This window comes from Lithobates pipiens, unplaced genomic scaffold (genome assembly GCF_037356315.1).
Source record: "Lithobates pipiens isolate NorthernLeopardFrog02 unplaced genomic scaffold, aLitPip1_a1.2 Scaffold_10, whole genome shotgun sequence".
NCBI lineage: Eukaryota > Metazoa > Chordata > Amphibia > Anura > Ranidae > Lithobates > Lithobates pipiens.
In genome coordinates this window covers 1,537,533-1,559,763 of record NW_027507686.1, presented here as the reverse complement: position 1 = coordinate 1,559,763, position 22,231 = coordinate 1,537,533, and the positions used below count along the sequence as shown (strand labels likewise).

The 22,231-nt window shown below is 48.6% G+C and overlaps 1 protein-coding gene across 1 annotated transcript in view; it reads left to right on the top strand.

Annotated features, from left to right (window-relative positions):
• Nucleotides 1–22,231, top strand: part of SPIRE2 (spire type actin nucleation factor 2) — a 108,835-nt gene that overhangs the window by 67,466 nt on the left and 19,138 nt on the right. The window contains exons 3-7 of the mRNA XM_077450867.1: nt 10,727–11,071; nt 12,079–12,147; nt 16,650–16,814; nt 19,480–19,566; nt 19,653–19,776. Coding sequence (XP_077306993.1) covers nt 10,727–11,071; nt 12,079–12,147; nt 16,650–16,814; nt 19,480–19,566; nt 19,653–19,776 — 790 coding nt within the window. The remainder of the gene's footprint in view (nt 1–10,726; nt 11,072–12,078; nt 12,148–16,649; nt 16,815–19,479; nt 19,567–19,652; nt 19,777–22,231) is intronic.

Here is a 22,231-nt window from a genome sequence, read left to right as displayed (position 1 = left end):
TTGCCACAAGCTGTGGATTGTCCACTTTCCACGTCACTTGCCACGTCACCTGCCACGTCACTTGCCACGTCACCTGCCACAAGTTTTGGATTGTCCACTTGCCACATCACTTGCCACGTCAGCTGCCACGTCACTTGCCACAAGATGTGGATTGTCCACTTGTCACATCACCTGCCACATCACTTGCCACATCACCTGCCACATCACCTGCCACAAGTTGTGGATTGTCCACTTGCCACGTCACTTGCCACATCACCTGCCATGTCACTTGCCACGAGATGTGGATTGTCCACTTGCCACGTCACTTGCCACGTCACCTGCCACGTCACCTGCCACAAGTTTTGGATTGTCCACTTGCCACGTCACTTGCCACGTCACTTGCCACAAGATGTGGATTGTCCACTTGTCACATCACCTGCCACATCCCTTGCCACATCACCTGCCACGTCACCTGCCACAAGTTGTGGATTGTCCACTTGCCACGTCACTTGCCACATCACCTGCCACGTCACTTGCCACGAGATGTGGATTGTCCACTTGCCACGTCACTTGCCACGTCACCTGCCACGTCACTTGCCACGTCACATGCCACAAGTTTTGGATTGTCCACTTGCCACGTCACTTGCCACGTCAGCTGCCACATCACTTGCCACAAGATGTGGATTGTCCACTTGTCACATCACCTGCCACATCACTTGCCACATCACCTGCCACGTCACCTGCCACAAGTTGTGGATTGTCCACTTGCCACGTCACTTGCCACATCACCTGCAACGTCACTTGCCACGAGATGTGGATTGTCCACTTGCCACGTCACTTGCCACGTCACCTGCCACGTCACTTGCCACGTCACCTGCCACAAGTTTTGGATTGTCCACTTGCCACGTCACTTGCCACGTCACTTGCCACGTCACTTGCCACGTCACTTGCCACGTCAGCTGCCACGTCACTTGCCACAAGATGTGGATTGTCCACTTGCCACGTCACTTGCCACGTCAGCTGCCACGTCACTTGCCACAAGATGTGGATTGTCCACTTGTCACATCACCTGCCACATCACTTGCCACATCACCTGCCTCGTCACCTGCCACAAGTTGTGGATTGTCCACTTGCCACGTCACTTGCCACATCCCCTGCCACGTCACTTGCCACGTCACCTGCCACAAGTTGTGGATTGTCCACTTGCCACGTCACTTGCCACATCACCTGCCACGTCACTTGCCACGAGATGTGGATTGTCCACTTGCCACGTCACTTGCCACGTCACCGGCCACGTCACTTGCCACGTCACCTGCCACAAGTTTTGGATTGTCCACTTGCCACGTCACTTGCCACGTCAGCTGCCACGTCACTTGCCACAAGATGTGGATTGTCCACTTGCCACGTCACTTGCCACAAGTTGTGGATTGTCCACTTGCAATTGCAATTGTTTAAAATATTTTTCTAATGGTTTTTCATCATTTGCAATCATTTTTGAGATTTTTAATGTAAAAAAAAAGGTCACCTTTAAAAACGCATATAAACGCAAACGCGGCTAAACGCGGTAGCAGCGTTTTGCCGCGTTTTACCGCGTTTTGCCGCGTTTTGCGTCTGAAACGTGGAAATTTTTGCTTCTGAACGCATTTTTTTGCTTCTGGAAAAACGAGACTAAACGCAACTGCATAAAAACGGAAAAAAACGAGACTGTGTGCATGGACACATAGGATAACATTGAATGAGTTCAGGGGCAGTTGAAAAAACTGTCCAACTGCATCTGAACGCGCGTTTAACTGCGTCTCGTGTGCATGAGGCCTTATTCTACACTATTGTTTTTATTGTGCATTAAAAAAAGAAAACAAATAAAATTAGAGTCGATATCTGCCAATAGAACTTCACCAAAAAGTGCGTTCTATGCATCCGAAAATATAGAAAATATAACAAATCAAATCATTATTATTCAACCAAAAAATAATGTCAAAGTAATAACTCCAAGGCCGATAATAAATAACACGTTTATTCAGAAACTAACTGAAAAGCGCAAAATGAAAAACGCGAAAAGAAAAGCGCGAATCGACACTCAAACTTCTACTAACACAAAATTAGCAGAAAGAGCTCAAAGAGTGGCGCTAAAGAGCTGAAAAACCACATAGTACGTCACTACGTTTTGTATTTGTTGGCCAACAATTGTGTGGGGGCGTGTGTATGCAAGACAAGTTTGGGCCAACGCGCTTCAGACAAATTTCCACGGTTTTGTTGGCCAACAATCCGATCACGTGTATGAAGCTTTAGATAAAATAGCTGTCCAGAATACCAAGCCGTTGATTTAAAGTGGTTGTAAACCCTTACAACCAACTTTGACCTACAGGTGAGCCTAGATTAAGGCTTACCTATAGGTCCAAGAAATATCTCCTACATGGTTTAGGAGATATTTGCCGAAAGACAGGCACCGCTGTCTACAGCGCATGCGCTGTAGACAGCGGCGCGCAGGCGCACTGAGCGCGCCGCGCTCAACGGCGATATGCCGCGAGTGGTGGCTCCCGTGCGCATGCGTGAGAGTGACGTCATCACGGCTTCGCCGAATGACAGCGCCGGAGCAGGAGACCCACCAAGAAGATGGACTACAGGGGACAGCGGTGACTTCGCTGGCTGCTGTGTCAGGTATGTGACACATAATGGACTACTATGCGATGCAATGCGATGCGATGCACAGTAGTCCATTATACTTTACCTTTGTAGGGAATCAAAGAGGAAGTCAACTCATCAGGGTTTACTTCCTCTTTAAAGCACCTGTGCAAGATAAAGGAAAACCTGGCCTGTTGGGGGTATTTGGGGACAGGGTGGAGAAGCACTGGGGTAAAGTTGCCTCTATTCATTCATAGTGTATCTTCAGTTGACACTGAGGGCATCTTGTGGAAAAATAGAGGTACTGCACTGGACAGCTCCAGATTAAAGAGGAACTGCAGTCTGATCACATCATTTGTAATTAAAACATCTTTGCCATTCAGGATGTTTTTTGTTTTTTATTTTTTTGTCCCAGAAGAAGATGACATGACTGTATTTGAATAAATGTCAATTATTGTACATACTGTAAATAAGACAGCCCCTGAAAATAAACCCTAGTGTGCTTTTTGTAGCCCAAATTAATATAAGACCCAGTCTTATTTTTGGGGGGGGAACACGGTATGACTAGTGATAAAATGGAACTGTGAATATGTAAATATTAGTTTGTTATTGATACATATAAGAATGTGATCATGTGTGTGACCCACCCCTCCTCCCATGTGGGGGGTGCGGGGGGGGGGGCTACTTTGTTTGTATGGCTCAATAGTTTTGTATATAAGCCAGACTTCAGTCATCTAATCGTTTAGCTCTGAGGAAGAGGGGCTGCCCCTCGAAACGCGTTTGACATATTGGATGTTGAAGGGTCTTCCCGTGCTACAAGCTAAGTGTTACGGATCTGACGTCAGTCGCATCTCGAGTATTTGATATGCCTGTTCACACCCGGGGAGGAGATTTACTAAAACTGGAGCATGCAAAATCTGGCACAGCTGTGCACAGCAGCCAATCAGCTTCTAACTTCAGCTTCTTGAATGAAGCTTTGACAATGAGACCTGGAAGCTGATTGGTTTCTATGCAGGGCTGCACCAGATTTTGCATTCTAAAATTGTAGTAAATCCACCCCCATAAGTGTTTGTGAGTATATTATTTGCTTTTATTTACTAGTAAAGTGTATCGGACGGTAATGCGCTGGGCTGGTGCGCCCTCTGTCTGTCGCTTTATAGTACTGCATGTGAAGGGTCACCCGCAGTCCTAGGAGGGTGGCAAGGCACCACAGCGCCGGGCCGTACAGGAGGTCACACCACATCCCAGCCCCCGGGGGTGGTTTTTACTTCCATCTTGGCACCTGCCTCCCACAATGCACTGCTCACTGACCAATCGCCAGCACCAAGCTCTGATGAGATTTGCATTTTAGGGGTGTTTGTTTTATATTACCAAGACCGACATTCCTGATTGGACAAGTTACTATCAGACCTCAGATGGAGCGGATCACCAGTCTGCGGGTTTACATTGATTGTACAAAGTTCCCTTCATCCAGTATAAATACACTAAATTACCAAAAGTATTGGGACGCCTGCCTCTACACTCACATGTCCTTTAATGACCCCCCAGTCTTAGTCCGGAGGGTTCAATATTGAGTTGGCCCTTTGCAGCTATAACAGCTTCACCTCTTCTGGGAAGGCCGTCCACAAGGTTTAGGAGGGTGTCTATGGGAATGTTTGACCATTCTTCCAGAAACGCATTAGTGAGGTCAGGCACTGATGTTGGATGAGAAGGCCTGGCTCGCAGTCTCTGCTGGAATTCACCCCAAAGGTGTTCTATGAGGGTTGAGGTCAGGACTCTGTGCAGGCCAGTCAAGTTCCTCCCCCCCAAACTCGCTCATCCTCCATGTCTTTATGGACCTTGTGTATAGTGTGTTTCCAGACTTTGAGTTTTCTTCCTATATCAGCAGTTTTGGGTCACGCCGGTTATTATTCTGAGTTTTAATCTGTGTTAAATAATAGGGTAATTGCTTTGTGGTTTTGGGTCCCCAGTGCATAGAATCCGATCGCTCCATTTCCAGGAAATCCCACTTCAGCATAATACAACCCGCAGGACGCTCACTGACACAGAGGATGGCGGCACTAGAGTACTGATAAAAAATAAAATAAAAAATAAAACACGAATAAAATAATAATAATAATAATTCTAATAATACACACCGGAATCAATGTACATAATAAATACACAAGGAAAGAACTCCGGGAAAAGACGGGACTCCTATAAGATCCATAGATTGTTACTTCTAACTAAACCTTATTTATTTTAAAAGTAAAAAAAAAAAACAGCAATAATAGTAATTGTATATCAATATCCACCATAAATGCTGTTAGAGATTTATATTAAATTACTATTATTGCTCTTTTTTTACTGCTTTACTTTTTAAATAAATACAGTTTTGTGAAAACCAACACTATATGGATCTCTAAAGAGAACCTTCTTTTGCAAGAGTTCTTTCCTTGGGTAGTAACATTGCAGGGAATAAACCCCTCCCCCTCTGGGTGATCTCTGTACATTGCGGGGAATAAACCCCTCCCCCCTCTAGGTGATCTCTGTACATTGCAGGGAATAAACCCCTCCCCCTCTGGGTGATCTCTGTACATTGCAGGGAATAAACCCCTCCCCCCTCTGGGTGATCTCTGTACATTGCGGGGAATAAACCCCTCCCCCTCTGGGTGATCTCTGTACATTGCAGGGAATAAACCCCTCCCCCTCTGGGTGATCTCTGTACATTGCGGGGAATAAACCCCTCCCCCCTCTGGGTGATCTCTGTACATTGCGAGGAATAAACCCCTCCCCCCTCTGGGTGATCTCTGTACATTGCGGGGAATAAACCCCTCCCCCCTCTGGGTGATCTCTGTACATTGCGGGGAATAAACCCCTCCCCCTCTGGGTGATCTCTGTACATTGCAGGGAATAAACCCCTCCCCCCTCTGGGTGATCTCTGTACATTGCGAGGAATAAACCCCTCCCCCCTCTGGGTGATCTCTGTACATTGCGGGGAATAAACCCCTCCCCCCTCTGGGTGATCTCTGTACATTGCGGGGAATAAACCCCTCCCCCCTCTGGGTGATCTCTGTACATTGCGAGGAATAAACCCCTCCCCCCTCTGGGTGATCTCTGTACATTGCAGGGAATAAACCACTCCCCCTCTGGGTGATCTCTGTACATTGCAGGGAATAAACCCCTCCCCCTCTGGGTGATCTCTGTACATTGCGGGGAATAAACCCCTCCCCCCTCTGGGTGATCTCTGTACATTGCGGGGAATAAACCCCTCCCCCCTCTGGGTGATCTCTGTACATTGCAGGGAATAAACCACTCCCCCTCTGGGTGATCTCTGTACATTGCAGGGAATAAACCCCTCCCCCCTCTGGGTGATCTCTGTACATTGCGGGGAATAAACCCCTCCCCCTCTGGGTGATCTCTGTACATTGCGGGGAATAAACCCCTCCCCCTCTGGGTGATCTCTGTACATTGCAGGGAATAAACCCCTCCCCCTCTGGGTGATCTCTGTACATTGCAGGGAATAAACCACTCCCCCTCTGGGTGATCTCTGTACATTGCAGGGAATAAACCCCTCCCCCCTCTGGGTGATCTCTGTACATTGCGGGGAATAAACCCCTCCCCCTCTGGGTGATCTCTGTACATTGCGGGGAATAAACCCCTCCCCCTCTGGGTGATCTCTGTACATTGCAGGGAATAAACCCCTCTCCCCCCTCTGGGTGATCTCTGTACATTGCGGGGAATAAACCCCTCCCCCTCTGGGTGATCTCTGTACATTGCAGGGAATAAACCACTCCCCCTCTGGGTGATCTCTGCACATTGCAGGGAATAAACCCCTCCCCCTCTGGGTGATCTCTGTACATTGCGGGGAATAAACCCCTCCCCCCTCTGGGTGATCTCTGTACATTGCGGGGAATAAACCCCTCCCCCCTCTGGGTGATCTCTGTACATTGCGGGGAATAAACCCCTCCCCCCTCTGGGTGATCTCTGTACATTGCGGGGAATAAACCCCTCCCCCTCTGGGTGATCTCTGTACATTGCAGGGAATAAACCCCTCCCCCTCTGGGTGATCTCTGCACATTGCAGGGAATAAACCCCTCCCCCCTCTGGGTGATCTCTGTACATTGCGGGGAATAAACCCCTCCCCCCTCTGGGTGATCTCTGTACATTGCAGGGAATAAACCCCTCCCCCCTCTGGGTGATCTCTGTACATTGCAGGGAATAAACCCCTCCCCCCTCTGGGTGATCTCTGTACAATGCAGGAAATAAACCCCTCCCCCCTCTGGGTGATCTCTGTACATTGCAGGGAATAAACCCCTCCCCCCTCTGGGTGATCTCTGTACATTGCGGGGAATAAACTCCTCCCCCTCTGGGTGATCTCTGTACATTGCAGGGAATAAACCCCTCCCCCTGTAAGTGATCTCTGTACATTGCAGGGAATAAACCCCTCCCCTTGTAAGTGATCTCTGTACATTGCAGGGAATAAACCCCTCCCCTTGTAAGTGATCTCTGTACATTGCAGGGAATAAACCCCTCCCCTTGTAAGTGATCTCTGTACATTGCGGGGAATAAACTCCTCCCCCTCTGGGTGATCTCTGTACATTGCAGGGAATAAACCCCTCCCCCTGTAAGTGATCTCTGTACATTGCAGGGAATAAACCCCTCCCCTTGTAAGTGATCTCTGTACATTGCAGGGAATAAACCCCTCCCCCCTCTGGGTGATCTCTGTACATTGCGGGGAATAAACTCCTCTCCCTCTGGGTGATCTCTGTACATTGCGGGAAATAAACCCCTCCCCCTCTGGGTGATCTCTGTACATTGCGGGGAATAAACTCCTCCCCCTCTGGGTGATCTCTGTACATTGCGGGAAATAAACCCCTCCCCCTCTGGGTGATCTCTGTACATTGCGGGAAATAAACCCCTCCCCCTCTGGGTGATCTCTGTACATTGCGGGAAATAAACCCCTCCCCCTCTGGGTGATCTCTGTACATTGCAGGGAATAAACCCCTCCCCCTCTGGGTGATCTCTGTACATTGCGGGAAATAAACCCCTCCCCCTCTGGGTGATCTCTGTACATTGCGGGAAATAAACCCCTCCCCCTCTGGGTGATCTCTGTACATTGCGGGAAATAAACCCCTCCCCCTCTGGGTGATCTCTGTACATTGCGGGAAATAAACCCCTCCCCCTCTGGGTGATCTCTGTACATTGCGGGAAATAAACCCCTCCCCCTCTGGGTGATCTCTGTACATTGCGGGAAATAAACCCCTCCCCCTCTGGGTGATCTCTGTACATTGCAGGGAATAAACCCCTCCCCCTCTGGGTGATCTCTGTACATTGCGGGAAATAAACCCCTCCCCCTCTGGGTGATCTCTGTACATTGCGGGAAATAAACCCCTCCCCCTCTGGGTGATCTCTGTACATTGCGGGAAATAAACCCCTCCCCCTCTGGGTGATCTCTGTACATTGCGGGAAATAAACCCCTCCCCCTCTGGGTGATCTCTGTACATTGCAGGGAATAAACCCCTCCCCCTCTGGGTGATCTCTGTACATTGCGGGAAATAAACCCCTCCCCCTCTGGGTGATCTCTGTACATTGCAGGGAATAAACCCCTCCCCCTGTAGGTGATCTCTGTACATTGCGGGGAATAAACCCCTCCCCCTCTGGGTGATCTCTGTACATTGCAGGGAATAAACCCCTCCCCCTCTGGGTGATCTCTGTACATTGCGGGAAATAAACCCCTCCCCCTCTGGGTGATCTCTGTACATTGCGGGAAATAAACCCCTCCCCCTCTGGGTGATCTCTGTACATTGCAGGGAATAAACCCCTCCCCCTCTGGGTGATCTCTGTACATTGCGGGAAATAAACCCCTCCCCCTCTGGGTGATCTCTGTACATTGCGGGAAATAAACCCCTCCCCCTCTGGGTGATCTCTGTACATTGCGGGGAATAAACCACTCCCCCTCTGGGTGATCTCTGTACATTGCGGGAAATAAACCCCTCCCCCTCTGGGTGATCTCTGTACATTGCGGGAAATAAACCCCTCCCCCTCTGGGTGATCTCTGTACATTGCGGGAAATAAACCCCTACTACTACTTTTGGGAATCGGTGTGGCGCCGTAAGGTCGGCATCACACTGATTCGGACGGTGCCATTGCTGCCAATAGCCGCTGATTTGTCCTGCAATTTGACATGTCAAGACGCATGCCGAACTGACCCAACGTGAATGTGGACTTTATGGGGGACATTTGTAATTAATTTGCTTTTTTTGCCACCAGGGGGTGGGGGTAGGGGGCAGCCGCATATGCTGATCTTACATTTTAGCATATGGTCCACTTTAACCACAGAAGACTCTCTGTATCTCTGGTACAAACAGAAAGTTCAGTGATACTCCCCATACACCACATAGATAGCAGAGCTCCCGGGTGATCGATCCTCAGGCGATGACTGAGAAGAGAAATGTGGAATAAATGATCCGCAACTTTTATTGAAAATCCACGTGAACAAACGCAGTCAGTTGACGTGTTTCAGCCTATAAGGCCTTAGTCATAACATCTCTGTATCTATGCCCACTAGGGGTGCAACGGATTGTCACCGATCCATGATCCGAACAGGTCACCCTGTTCAGATCGGCACACACCGCGATCCGCCGAGCGCTTCGCAGCTTCGGCCTTAGGAAAGGACGCGGCTTCAGCGTAGCGGCGGCAATCTTGGTGCACCCGTTGGCCGTTTACATTGTGATCGCTCCGTCAAATGACGGAGCGATCACTTGCAAACAAACGGTTCCTCTCCCCTCTGTGTACAGATCTGTACAGTGGAGGGGAGAGATCGGATGGCAGCAGCGCTGTGGGCTGGATCTATAGTACCCACAGCGCTGCTCAATGACAATTGCAGTCACAGCCATCCCTCCATACTCTGCCAATACTCTGCATTATCCTGCCACTACCCTGCCAATACTCTGCCATACCCTGCCAATACTCGGCATTACCCTGCCAATACTCTTCCAATACCCTTCCAATACCCTTCCAATACCGTGCCAATACTCTTCCAATACCCTGCCAATACTCTTCCAATACCCTGCCAATACTCTTCCAATACCCTGCCAATACTCTTCCAATACCCTGCCAATACTCTGCAATACCCTGCCAATACTCTGCAATACCTTGCCAATACTCTGCAATACCCTGCCAATACTCTGCAATACCTTGCCAATACTCTGCAATACCTAGCCATACTCTGCATTACCCAGCCATACTCTGCATTACCCAGCCAATACCCTGCATTACCCAGCCAATACTCTGCAATACCCAGCCAATACTCTGCCATACCCAGCCAATACTCTGCAATACCCAGCCAATACTCTGCAATACCCTGCCAATACTCTGCAATACCCTGCCAATACTCTGCAATACCCTGCCAATACTCTGCAATACCCAGCCATACTCTGCATTACCCAGCCAATACCCTGCAATACCCAGCCATACTCTGCAATACCCAGCCAATACCCTGCAATACCCAGCCAATACCCTGCCAATACTCTGCCATACCCAGCCAATACTCTGCAATACCCAGCCAATACTCTGCAATACCCAGCCAATACTCTGCAATACCCAGCCAATACTCTGCAATACCCAGCCAATACTCTGCATTACCCTGCCAATACTCTTCAATACCCAGCCATACTCTGCCATACCCTGCCAATACTCTGAAATACCATCTGCCATACCCTGCCAATACTCTGCCATACCCTGCCAATACTCTGCCATACCCTGCCAATACTCTGCCATACCCTGCCAATACTCTGCCATACCCTGCCAATACTCTGCTATACTCTGCCATACCCTGCCAATACTCGGCGATACCCAGCCATACTCGGCGATACCCAGCCATACTCGGCGATACCCAGCCATACTCGGCCAATATTACAGTGGGGGGGGGGGGGGGGGTTGTGGATATTACAGTGGGGACTATATGGTGGTGGAGTTTTCACAGGTTTTTGCAAATTCAGATATTATTTGCTGATCCGAAAAATGATCCGATCCGTAACTCTGATCCGAGGAACGATTCGATCCGTGAGTTTTATGATCTGTTACACCCCTAATGCCCACCAAGCCACACACTATCCCATCTAATATCTCTTTCCTTCCACAGATGGTGCAATGCCTGGGCTTTGTCATCTACCGAGCGCTGGACTGGGGGCTGGATGAGAGCGAGGAGCGAGAGCTTAGCCCCCAACTGGAGCAGCTCATTGACCTCATGGCTGCCAGCGAATCTGAAGGCTCCATGGCAGATGAGGGCTATGAGGGCACAGAGGATGAGGATGAAGAAGGTCCTCCCCGGGTGGTGCGCAGCTATTCGGCAGTCCTGCGCTTCTGCGCCTCCCACCTTCCAGAACCCAAGGAGGCGCCAATCCACTACCAGGCGGTTTGCAGGGCTCTCTTCGCAGAAACCATGGAGCTTCAAGCTTTCCTCCATAAAATACGGGAGGCCAAAGAGGTAAAGGAATGGAGAGGAAACGGATGACGCCAGATAACACCGGATAGCCCCACATAACCACCAGATAGCACCAGATAGCACCAGATACCACCAGATAGCACCAGATACCACCAGATACCACCAGATAGCACCAGATAACCCCAGATAGCACCAGATAACCCCAGATAGCACCAGATAACCCCAGATAGCACCAGGTAACCCCAGATAGCACCAGATAACCCCAGATAGCACCAGATAACCCCAGATAGCACCAGATAGCACCAGATAGCACCAGATAACCCCAGATAGCACCAGATAGCACCAGATAACCCCAGATAACCCCAGATAGCACCAGATAACCCCAGATAACCCCAGATACCACCAGATACCACCAGATAGCACCAGATAACCCCAGATAACCCCAGATAGCACCAGATAGCACCAGATAACCCCAGATAACCCCAGATAGCACCAGATAACCCCAGATAACCCCAGATAGCACCAGATAACCCCAGATAACCCCAGATAGCACCAGATAACCCCAGATAACCCCAGATACCACCAGATACCACCAGATAGCACCAGATAACCCCAGATACCACCAGATAGCACCAGATAACCCCAGATAGCACCAGATAACCCCAGATAGCACCAGATACCACCAGATAACCCCAGATACCACCAGATAGCACCAGATAGCACCAGATAACACCAGATAACACCAGATAGCACCAGATAACCCCAGATAACCCCAGATACCACCAGATACCACCAGATAGCACCAGATAACCCCAGATACCACCAGATAGCACCAGATAACCCCAGATAGCACCAGATAACCCCAGATAGCACCAGATACCACCAGATAACCCCAGATACCACCAGATAGCACCAGATAGCACCAGATAACACCAGATAACACCAGATAGCACCAGATAGCACCAGATAACACCTGGTAGTCTCAGATAACTCCAGGCTCTTTACTTTTTGTAGCCAACACAAAGCTAATGCAGATATTGCTCCTCTAGATGCTGATAAAGATGCGGGTGGAGGAAGCTGAGCCTGATGGGCTTGAGAACCTGCAGAAAACGGACTGGGTAAGAAGGAGTGATGGATGTTCATGGCTGGAATATGGTGAGATGTGATGGAGAATGTCTCTGGAACGTGGTGGGATATGATGTAGAATGTCTCTGGAACATGGTGAGATGTGATGGAGAATGTCTCTGGAACGTGGTGAGATGTGATGGAGAATGTCTCTGGAACATGGTGAGATGTGATGGAGAATGTCTCTGGAACATGGTGAGATGTGATGGAGAATGTCTCTGGAACATGGTGAGATGTGATGGAGAATGTCTCTGGAACATGGTGGGATGTGATGGAGAATGTCTCTGGAACATGGTCGGATGTGATGGAGAATGTCTCTGGAACATGGTAGGGTGTGTAGGAGAATGTCTCTGGAACATGATGTAGAATGTCTCTGGAACATGGTAGGGTGTGTAGGAGAATGTCTCTGGAACGTGGTGGGATATGATGTAGAATGTCTCTGGAACATGGTAGGGTGTGTAGGAGAATGTCTCTGGAACGTGGTGGGATGTGATGTAGAATGTCTCTGGAACATGGTCGGATGTGATGGAGAATGTCTCTGGAACATGGTAGGGTGTGTAGGAGAATGTCTCTGGAACATGGTGGGATATGATGTAGAATGTCTCTGGAACATGGTAGGGTGTGTAGGAGAATGTCTCTGGAACGTGGTGGGATGTGATGGAGAATGTCTCTGGAACGTGGTGGGATGTGATGGAGAATGTCTCTGGAACATGGTGGGATGTGATGGAGAATGTCTCTGGAACGTGGTGGGATGTGATGGAGAATGTCTCTGGAACGTGGTGGGATGTGATGGAGAATGTCTCTGGAACATGGTGAGATGTGGTAGAGAATGTCTCTGGAACATGGTGGGATGTGATGGAGAATGTCTCTGGAACATGGTGAGATGTGGTAGAGAATGTCTCTGGAACATGGTGGGATGTGATGGAGAATGTCTCTGGAACATGGTGAGATGTGGTAGAGAACGTCTCTGGAACATGGTGGGATGTGATGGAGAATGTCTCTGGAACATGGTGAGATGTGATGGAGAATGTCTCTGGAACATGGTGAGATGTGATGGAGAATGTCTCTGGAACGTGGTGGGATGTGATGGAGAATGTCTCTGGAACGTGGTGGGATGTGATGGAGAATGTCTCTGGAACGTGGTGGGATGTGATGGAGAATGTCTCTGGAACGTGGTGGGATGTAGTAGAGAATGTCTCTGGAACATAGAGAGATGTGGTGGAGCTCTTAGCATTGATTGGCCCCTGATTTAGAAAAATGGTACCCTACAGGACCTCATCACTTCCCCTCCACCACTTCTCTGTATTGTTAAAGGATAAGAGATCCATCCAACACTTATCCTTGTGCCCACCTCCCTCCCCACCAGGAGCCAACTTACCTTGCAATTGTACCTGCTGGCTTACATCTTGATGTCGGATCTCCAGTCCAGCAACAAGATGCAAACAAACAGTGGCCATATCTGGGCAGCGGCCTCCTCACCTCCCGCAGGCAGGGGTGGCCACCGGCAGCAATCAGAAGTAGAGGTAGTTCTGCGATGTGTACAAACCAATGGCAGGCAGTTATCTAGGAAAAGAGCCTCTGACCAACCCTCTCTCTCTCCACATTCATACAGACTAAACTTTCCAACCAATTTTCTTTGGATTTATCAAAACCATATAATATGAGGTCAAACCTAAACACTTTCAGTTTGGATGTAATCAGAACGGCTCTTCTACTACATATTTGAAGGTAAATCTAAAGGAAATCAAACAACAAAAGTTGTATTGTGTGTATCCAGCTTTAGACACGGTTTAAGTTGGAGCGACTAGTCATGCGATTTGACAGGTCGCATCCAATTGCCGGCAATCACACCGTTCAAATCGGTGCGATGAGGACTTTGCGTTGCCACATCAGTTTAGTTCCTGCACTACTTTTGGTGATTTTGGGTGCGACTTGAATAGACATTTGTGCAAGAAGCCGCCACAGATGCCTTCAAAGTCGCACCGGAACGCGGCTTTGAAATCCTGCGATTTCAGATGAAGTTGCAGTCGATGTGAGGCCTCAGAGTCATTTCAAACTGGCGGTCAGCTTACGGCCCGCTGAAAAGTGATCTATGGTGGATTGCTTTTCAAAGTGCGGTACAGCTGCAGCTGACAGGCGTTCAAGAGGTGCTACTGCTGCCTCCTGGTGACTGTTTGTTTTTTGTCTTTTTACTTTTTTTTTTTTTAATTGCTAAATGGCATTTTTACACAGCAGGACCGCACTGCAACTGCAGGCCGAGTGTTCAGCCGGTTGTGGTGAAGTGGATCTCGGTGAGTGACAGGTGGTGCTATCACACCCCACCCCAAGATAAAAACCCGCAAAGCATTGTGGTCAATGACGTGTACACAGTGCTGGGACAAACGCAGGTCCCCATCGAAATGTAGCGGTGCTTTTTGGGCGCTAGCGAGTCACTTTTTTTATGGTCATGTGACAACGTGACCTTAAAAAGAACCCAAAAAAAACAGTTTAGCTGCGCTTTTTAAGGCGCTTTGGAATCGCTGCCCATTCATTTCAATGAGCAGGGGCGTTTTTGGAGCGCTTTTTACAGTGTTCCCAACCCACCCCAAAGATGCTGCTCGCAGGACTTTTTCTACCTCCCCGCAATCGCACCAATCCGGTGTGAAAGCACTCATTCAGATGAATGGGAGGCGGTTTTCAGGCGTTTTAGCACTGAAAACCGCCTTCCATTCATTCAGGTGGGACTTTTCACGCAGGGGCACTTTCGGGACATTCCGAAAAGTCCTACAAGTAGCATGTTTGGGGTGGGAGTGGTGTGTTTAGCGCTCCCAAAACGCCCTGCCCATTGGAATGAATGGGCAGCGCTTTCAAATTGCCAGAAAAGTACTTTGAAAATGCAGCAAAACTGGAGTATTTACCCCTTTTTTTGGGGGGTAAAAGTGCCTTGTATTTCGGGCTAGCAGCCGAATAGCGACGATAAAACGAGCAGCGATTTAGTGCTAATGCCCAGCGCGTTCCATGTTAAAGGGGTTTTACGGAAACCGGGGGAAACTATAGCCCTGCCAGCGATGCTCCCATTGGCTCCCAATACTAAACCTGCTGCAGCAACAGCACACCTGTGTGTAATTGGCTGCCCCGCCCCCAGTCCTAGTTTTCCTGGCCAGCTTGGCTTGCCTATGAAGATGCAGATAACCATTAAGAAGTGATAAAGTAGTAATTGATGCTCCGACTTCTCTCCTCACAGTTATTAGGATGTAATAATTATGGTGCAATGATTTTATGATAGCAGTCCTTTGATCCCGCCCAAAGGTCACTCCACGCTGGCCCTGCACAGGTGTTATAGCTCTCAGGTAGCAGACAGGTATATGAGTCTCAGTGTGTGAGATGTATGATAGCCTGACCGCTAACAGCCTCATATCTAAGTATGAAGTGAGTGCCTGCCACAGGTGTACCCATCACTGAGCACATGCCGCAGATGTACCCATCACTGAGCACATGCCGCAGATGTACCCATCACTGAGCACATGCCGCAGATGTACCCATCACTGAGCACAATCCGGAGGTGTATCCATCACTGAGCACAATCCGGAGGTGTACCCATCACTGAGCGCCTGCCGCAGGTGTACCCATCACTGAGTGCCTGCCAGAGGTGTACCCATCACTGAGCGCCTGCCAGAGGTGTACCCATCACTGAGCACATGCCGGAGGTGTACCCATCACTGAGTGCCTGCCAGAGGTGTACCCATCACTGAGCACAATCCGGAGGTGTACCCAGCACTGAGTGTCTGCCAGAGGTGTACCCATCACTGAGCACATGCCGGAGGTGTACCCAGCACTGAGCACATGCCGGAGGTGTACCCATCACTGAGCACAATCCGGAGGTGTACCCATCACTGAGCACAATCCGGAGGTGTACCCAGCACTGAGCACATGCCGGAGGTGTACCCAGCACTGAGCACATGCCGGAGGTGTACCCAGCACTGAGCACATGCCGGAGGTGTACCCATCGCTGAGTGCCTGCCAGAGGTGTACCCATCGCTGAGCACATGCCGGAGGTGTACCCATCACTGAGGTGTACCCATCGCTGAGCACATGCTGGAAGTGTACCCTTTACTGAGCACATGCCGGAGGTTTACCCATCACTGAGTGCCTGCCAGAGGTGTACCCATCGCTGAGCACATGCCGGAGGTGTACCCATCACTGAGGTGTACCCATCGCTGAGCACATGCTGGAGGTGTACCCATCACTGAGGTGTACCCATCACTGAGGTGTACCCATTGCTGAGCACATGTCGGAGGTGTACCCATCGCTGAGTGTGGTCTGTCCTGAGCACACCACCATGTCCCGTCATGCCGGTGTCACACGTCTGGCTTCTCTCGGTCTCTGTCTTGCTGTCTGTTCTGTGCTCTGCGTCACACAGTATTTTTTATGTTGCACATGTATGACACATGTCTGCGTGTGTGGGACCATGTACTCGGTGCTGTGCGCCTCACATGTGGTGTCCTGTGCTCTGCAGGCTCGTTTGTGGGTGCAGCTGATGAGAGATCTGCGACATGGGGTGCAGCTGAAGAAGGTGCGGGACAAGACCTTCAACTCTCTGCCCACCGAATACCAACTCACTCCATTCGAGATGCTAATGCAAGACATCCGGGCACGCAACTACAAGCTGCGCAAGGTCATGGTGAGTCACAGGGCAGGCGGGTGGGGGATTGCTGTGCCCTTTCTCTGGGGCTGTGAGGGGTTTGTAGCCGGAAATGTCCATCGCATTATCCAAACTGACCAATTTAATCGCACCAGAAAACTCCTCTGTGCGTCTTTACAGGAAACTGCAACTGAGAGCAATGAGGGAAATGACTGCGAGATCCGCACTGGTGGCCCTGCATTGCTCTCAGGTCAGGTTCTCTTCACAGTCCATCACATGCGAGGTCAGTGATTGGAGGAAGCCTCATACACACACATCTAATGACACATAATATATATATATATATATATATATATATATATATATATATATATATATATATATATATATATATATTAAGGCTCCATTCACACTTGTGCGACTTGTCATGCGACTTTGGACATATAGGGAGAGATTTACTATAACTGGAGGGTGCAGAATCTGGTGCAGCTGTGCATAGTAACCAATCAGCTTCCAGGTTTTATTATCAAAGCTTAATTGAAGAAGCTGAGATTAGGAGCCAATTGGTTTCTATGCAGAGCTGCACCATATTCTGTGTGCTCCGGGTTTAGTAAGGACCAATTCACACCATAGAAACTCAGTCCTAATGCTTTTCTGCATGTGCGTTTTTGGTGCTTTTTTTTTTATTTATTTTTTATGCGTTCCCTTTGCAATCCCCCCCATTATTATTATTATTATTATTATTATTATTAGAGATATATATATATAAATTTATTTATTTTCCCTTCACAGCATGTTCGATTCCCTAATCCAACCCCCCCCCCCCTTATTTATTTTTATTTTTTTATGGAACTGCAAGCACTGGTGTGAACTATGCCATTGGAAACCATACAATCTACTTTCCATGCGTTTTTAAAGCAGAGAAAAAAAATGCACTGGACTGCATGTGAGGTGGCCCTGAATCTCCCCCATAGTCGTATGACAAGGCGCAACCCATTGTTTTCAATGGCACCCTTTTAAGATGTGTGTTACCCTGATATTTAGGTTGCTAATTAGCAAGAGGAGTCCCATGCCTGGTAGTTCTTACCCCCTTAGTGACTGAGTATAGCAAATGTTCATTTGTACAATTTTACAACTTTGACATCTGTTAGTAATACTGTATATATCATCACAGCTACTTAGTGCACCCAGGGGGATTATACCATGGGTTTTATTTTTATTTATTTTTTCAGGACAAATTGGGCATTTTCTTTGGTAGTTAATGGTAACCGATATCTTCTGATATATATATATATATATATATATATATTTTTTTTTTCTTTTTTTTTATTATTATTATCAAAGGAAAATTGGCACAAAATAGTAAATATACTTTTTATTTAATTATATATTTTTTTTATGTAGCTGTATATTTCTTGCTATTTTCGTAACTCGTTACCGAAGAACAACTAAAAACAACCCCCCCCCCCCCCCCCATTCACGCTGGTGCGACTTGTCCTGCAATTTGACTGTTCCGCATGACAAGTTGAAGCCTATTTTCCGCAATGGAACCGTTCATACTGATCCGACCCATGTCACCGCGATTTATGAAAAAAGGTTCTTGCATTACTTTTGATGATTTCATTGCGACTTGCATAGACTTCTGTTTAGAACACACTGGGGGTTTACCTACTAAAGGTAAATGCACTGTGCACCTGGGAGAGCAGTCGCTGTAGATCTGATGGGGAAGATCTTAAATGAGGGGAAGCTCTGCTGATTTCTGTCGTCCAATCATGCGCAAGCAAAAATTCTGTTTTTTCTATTTCCATTGCATGTCCCTCTCAAATCTGCAGCGACTGCACTTCCAATTGATGCACAGTGGATTTGCCTTTAGTAAATAACCCCCCCCCCCCCCCCCGACACTAATATAAATGTGTTGTGTTTTTTGTTTTTTACCCAAATTCTTCTGACCATGATCTTTGACCCTAACACTAACCCAGGCAATCCTAATCTAGGTATTCTTCTTTATTGTCTTTACTTTTCTTAAAAATCTTTTAAAATGTTATTTTATTTATTTGTTACACATTTGTTTGTTTACATTTTCAAGTCCTACAAGAAGAGGAAGATACAATGTATCCTTCTCTCCATTCAGAAGAGGAAGTAAACACAGGGGCGGGGTCACAGTGTTTGATCAGTGTTATAGCCAATCAGAGGCTATCGCAGCGGTCAGGTGACCTAGAATGGGGAGTCCCGATTGTAATTATGGGGGTCTTGGTGAGATCCCAGTCTCTGTGCGTCGCGCTCCCAGCACAAAGAGAGATGTGGATAAAGACCCGCTTCCTTGAGGACACGGCGTATGTGCGTATGTCCCGCGGGGGAAGGGCCCTTTCACACAGGTGCTGAAGTTTGGCGGTTCGGTCTCACTTTTATCGCTTCTTGACCACCTATCAATGGCACTGAAAATTGTGCAAATAGGGAGCGGATGGCGGTGTTCACACAGCGGTGTTCATGTTGGATCACAGCAGAATTATCACTGCCTGAAGAGTTCAGCAGACCTGACCCCACATGAGCCACGCAATGCGACCAAAAAGCGCCCCGCTTAAACAGCACTAAAGCACCGTTAAATCGAGTGACGCTTTAGCGCTAATGCGCGGGCGGACCAAGTGTGAAAGGGGTCTTCTTGTCACGGAGTCAATAAGTAATGATGTATTCTGTTTCTTGACAGGTAGGGGGAGACATCCCTCCAACGGTTAAGAAAGACGCACATGAGCTAATCCTGGACTTCATCAGGTCTCGTCCTCCTCTGAAGCCAGTAAGGTCTTCTCTTGTTCTCTCGCCAAATGCGTCCCGCGCTAAATAAGAATTGTAATGTCATCGGCGCGTTTCTCTTCTCTGTAGGTGTCCAGCAGGAATCTGCCGCCATTGCCGCTCCAACAGAGGAGTCTCCATGAGAAGATTTTGGAGGAGATTAAACAAGAGCCGAAGCTGCGGCCTGTGGAGACTCGGCAAAGGGGGCAAAAAGGTAACTAAGATCTGGTCTAAGAGGGCGGGTCTCCTCTGTGCGGGTCAAGTCCAGAAACCAGAGAAAGTTTACCACTCCAGGGGGTGGTCTTGTGGTTCCACCCTCCTTGAAGCGAAGGCTGAGGGTGCCGGTGTTCTGGCAGATAGTGTCCGGCCATCATATAGAGTCCGCCCCGTACTGCGCATGCAGAAGAAGCTTCGGAAAATCTCCGAAGATCAACGGCGCCTGCGCCGTGAGTGGAGGTGGGGGCCCCACCATACAAGCGGACATAGGGCTGGCAAAATTAGAGGGCCCCTCGTGGGCTCGCTTTGCTCGTCGCACTTCGGGCTCGGCCTCGCTGCGCTCGGCTCTTTTATATTACAACTCTATATCCACTTGGATGGTGGGGATAGAACCTGGACTCACGGCGCAGGCGCCGCTCATCTTCGGCTATTTTCAGAATCTGTGTGTGCTGTGTACTGCGCATGCGCACTACACAGCGGACACTATCCGATGGGGGACTGTATATGATAGGACACCTCTGCACACAGCGGTGAAAGAGAAATGTCTGGACAGCCGCCCTCCAATTAAAACGCCTTTATTGTAGAAAATCAATTAATTCCATATATATAGCAGAGGTACAAGAGCAGCTGACGCGTTTCACACCCTCATCTGTGCTTAGTCATAGCTGATAGATAGATATGTCAACCCACAACCCAAACCTATGGAATGCTGAATCGGTCTACGGGGGATCTCTATTCCAAAACAATATTCTTAAGTTTCAATATAATGGGAAGTGTTGGGGCCTCGGTAAATAAGTGGATCTTGCTTTCTTTAGTGCAAGGTTCCCTTTAAAGCTAAACTTTTTAAAGGGAAGGTTAAAGTCCACCTGTGGGCTGCTGTTCTAAGTGCCCATGTAGCGGGTCCCCCTCCACACGGCATAGTTTGGCTGGGGGGGGGGGGGGGAATAAGTACAGACATTTGCCTATCACAGATTTGCCCATCACAACTTTTGTGACGTCATCACGTACCGTGCAAGATCAGCAGTCCTGCATTGTCCAGGAAGATGGCGAGGATCCGCCCACAGCTTGGAGTGTAGAACACTGGCTACTGGGGGAGTGAGGGATCAGGTATTGGTACTTATTCCTTCCCCCTCCCCCCTACCCAACATGCATTTTAACCCATGCACTGCTGGGCTGGGACCCTTCTGCATGGGTAAGGATTCAACAAATCCTAAAGCATGTAGTAAAAGTCTAAATGCTTGAATATGTGTTGATGTCGGGTTCCTGTGATTTCCTATTCAAGCCAGCAGAGCAGCAATCGGAAAGCTAGAGGGAGGGCAGCACTAACGACCAATCAGATGTGATGTAGGGGTGATTATAGGTGTGTAGTTAACATTCATTGTCCAGTGAACAGTTTGGGAGGGATGGGGGTCTTGTACTCCTATAGTAGAGATCGATGATCTGGCCGCTCTGTCTGGCAGGGGTTTCTAGATCACAGAACTGACCAGAGGGGATTACAAAATTAAATTCTTTGCCGTTCCCACAAAGATATTTCATATGGATATTCATATATGTTCTGCTTGCCTGGCATTCCGTTGTAGAGAGTTGGTCCACCATAAAGTGTTCTGCTAGTAAGATCTCTCTTGTTTTAAAGTGACCTGAAATGTTTGTAATGTAACCTCCTTGCTGAAATGTGGGTATCCTGTGGGGTGTGGTGCCTACAGGTACCATTGTTGGTCTTCAGATTGATCTCTGTGTCCGTGGAGCCCTATTTGGCGCCCCCTGTGCCTGGGGCTGTACATGGGCCTTTGGCTGGTGCCCCAAGTCTAGATCTGGTCCAACCCCCTGTCGTTGTCAAATACCAGTAGATATTGGAAGATCGGGCATTTTGAAGGCTGAATTACAGGGAACTGGTCTTATGGCCAGGTGGGGCAAATTAATCTAGACTCTGGCAGTAGTCGGGGCCCCGTGTGTGGCCTTGGACTGAGATCCATGGGGGTCCCATAGGGACACAGAGCTTCATTTTAAAACTAACACAGGTACATGTAAACATGTGTCTGCACTTTCTTACTGCTGTTCTTTTAGAAACCTTTTACATCAGGTTAATTTTAAGATCCGTGGCCTGCACACCTCCACCTTTTTATCGGTGGGTCACAACACCCCTGTTGGATTAATGACTTTTTTTATATTGTAGAAAATGCATCAAAAATAGAATAACATCTAAAAATCTTCAAGGTGGAAGGGAAGAGGGGCAGAAACCTATGATGGGGTGGAGGGTCTAGAGTCCATCAGAAGTCATGATGGGATGGGGTGGAGGGTCTAGAGTCCATCAGAAGTCATGATGGGATGGGGTGGAGGGTCTAGAGTCCATCAGAAGTCATGATGGGATGGGGTGGAGGGTCTAGAGTCCATCAGAAGTCATGATGGGATGGGGTGGAGGGTCTAGAGTCCATCAGAAGTCATGATGGGATGGG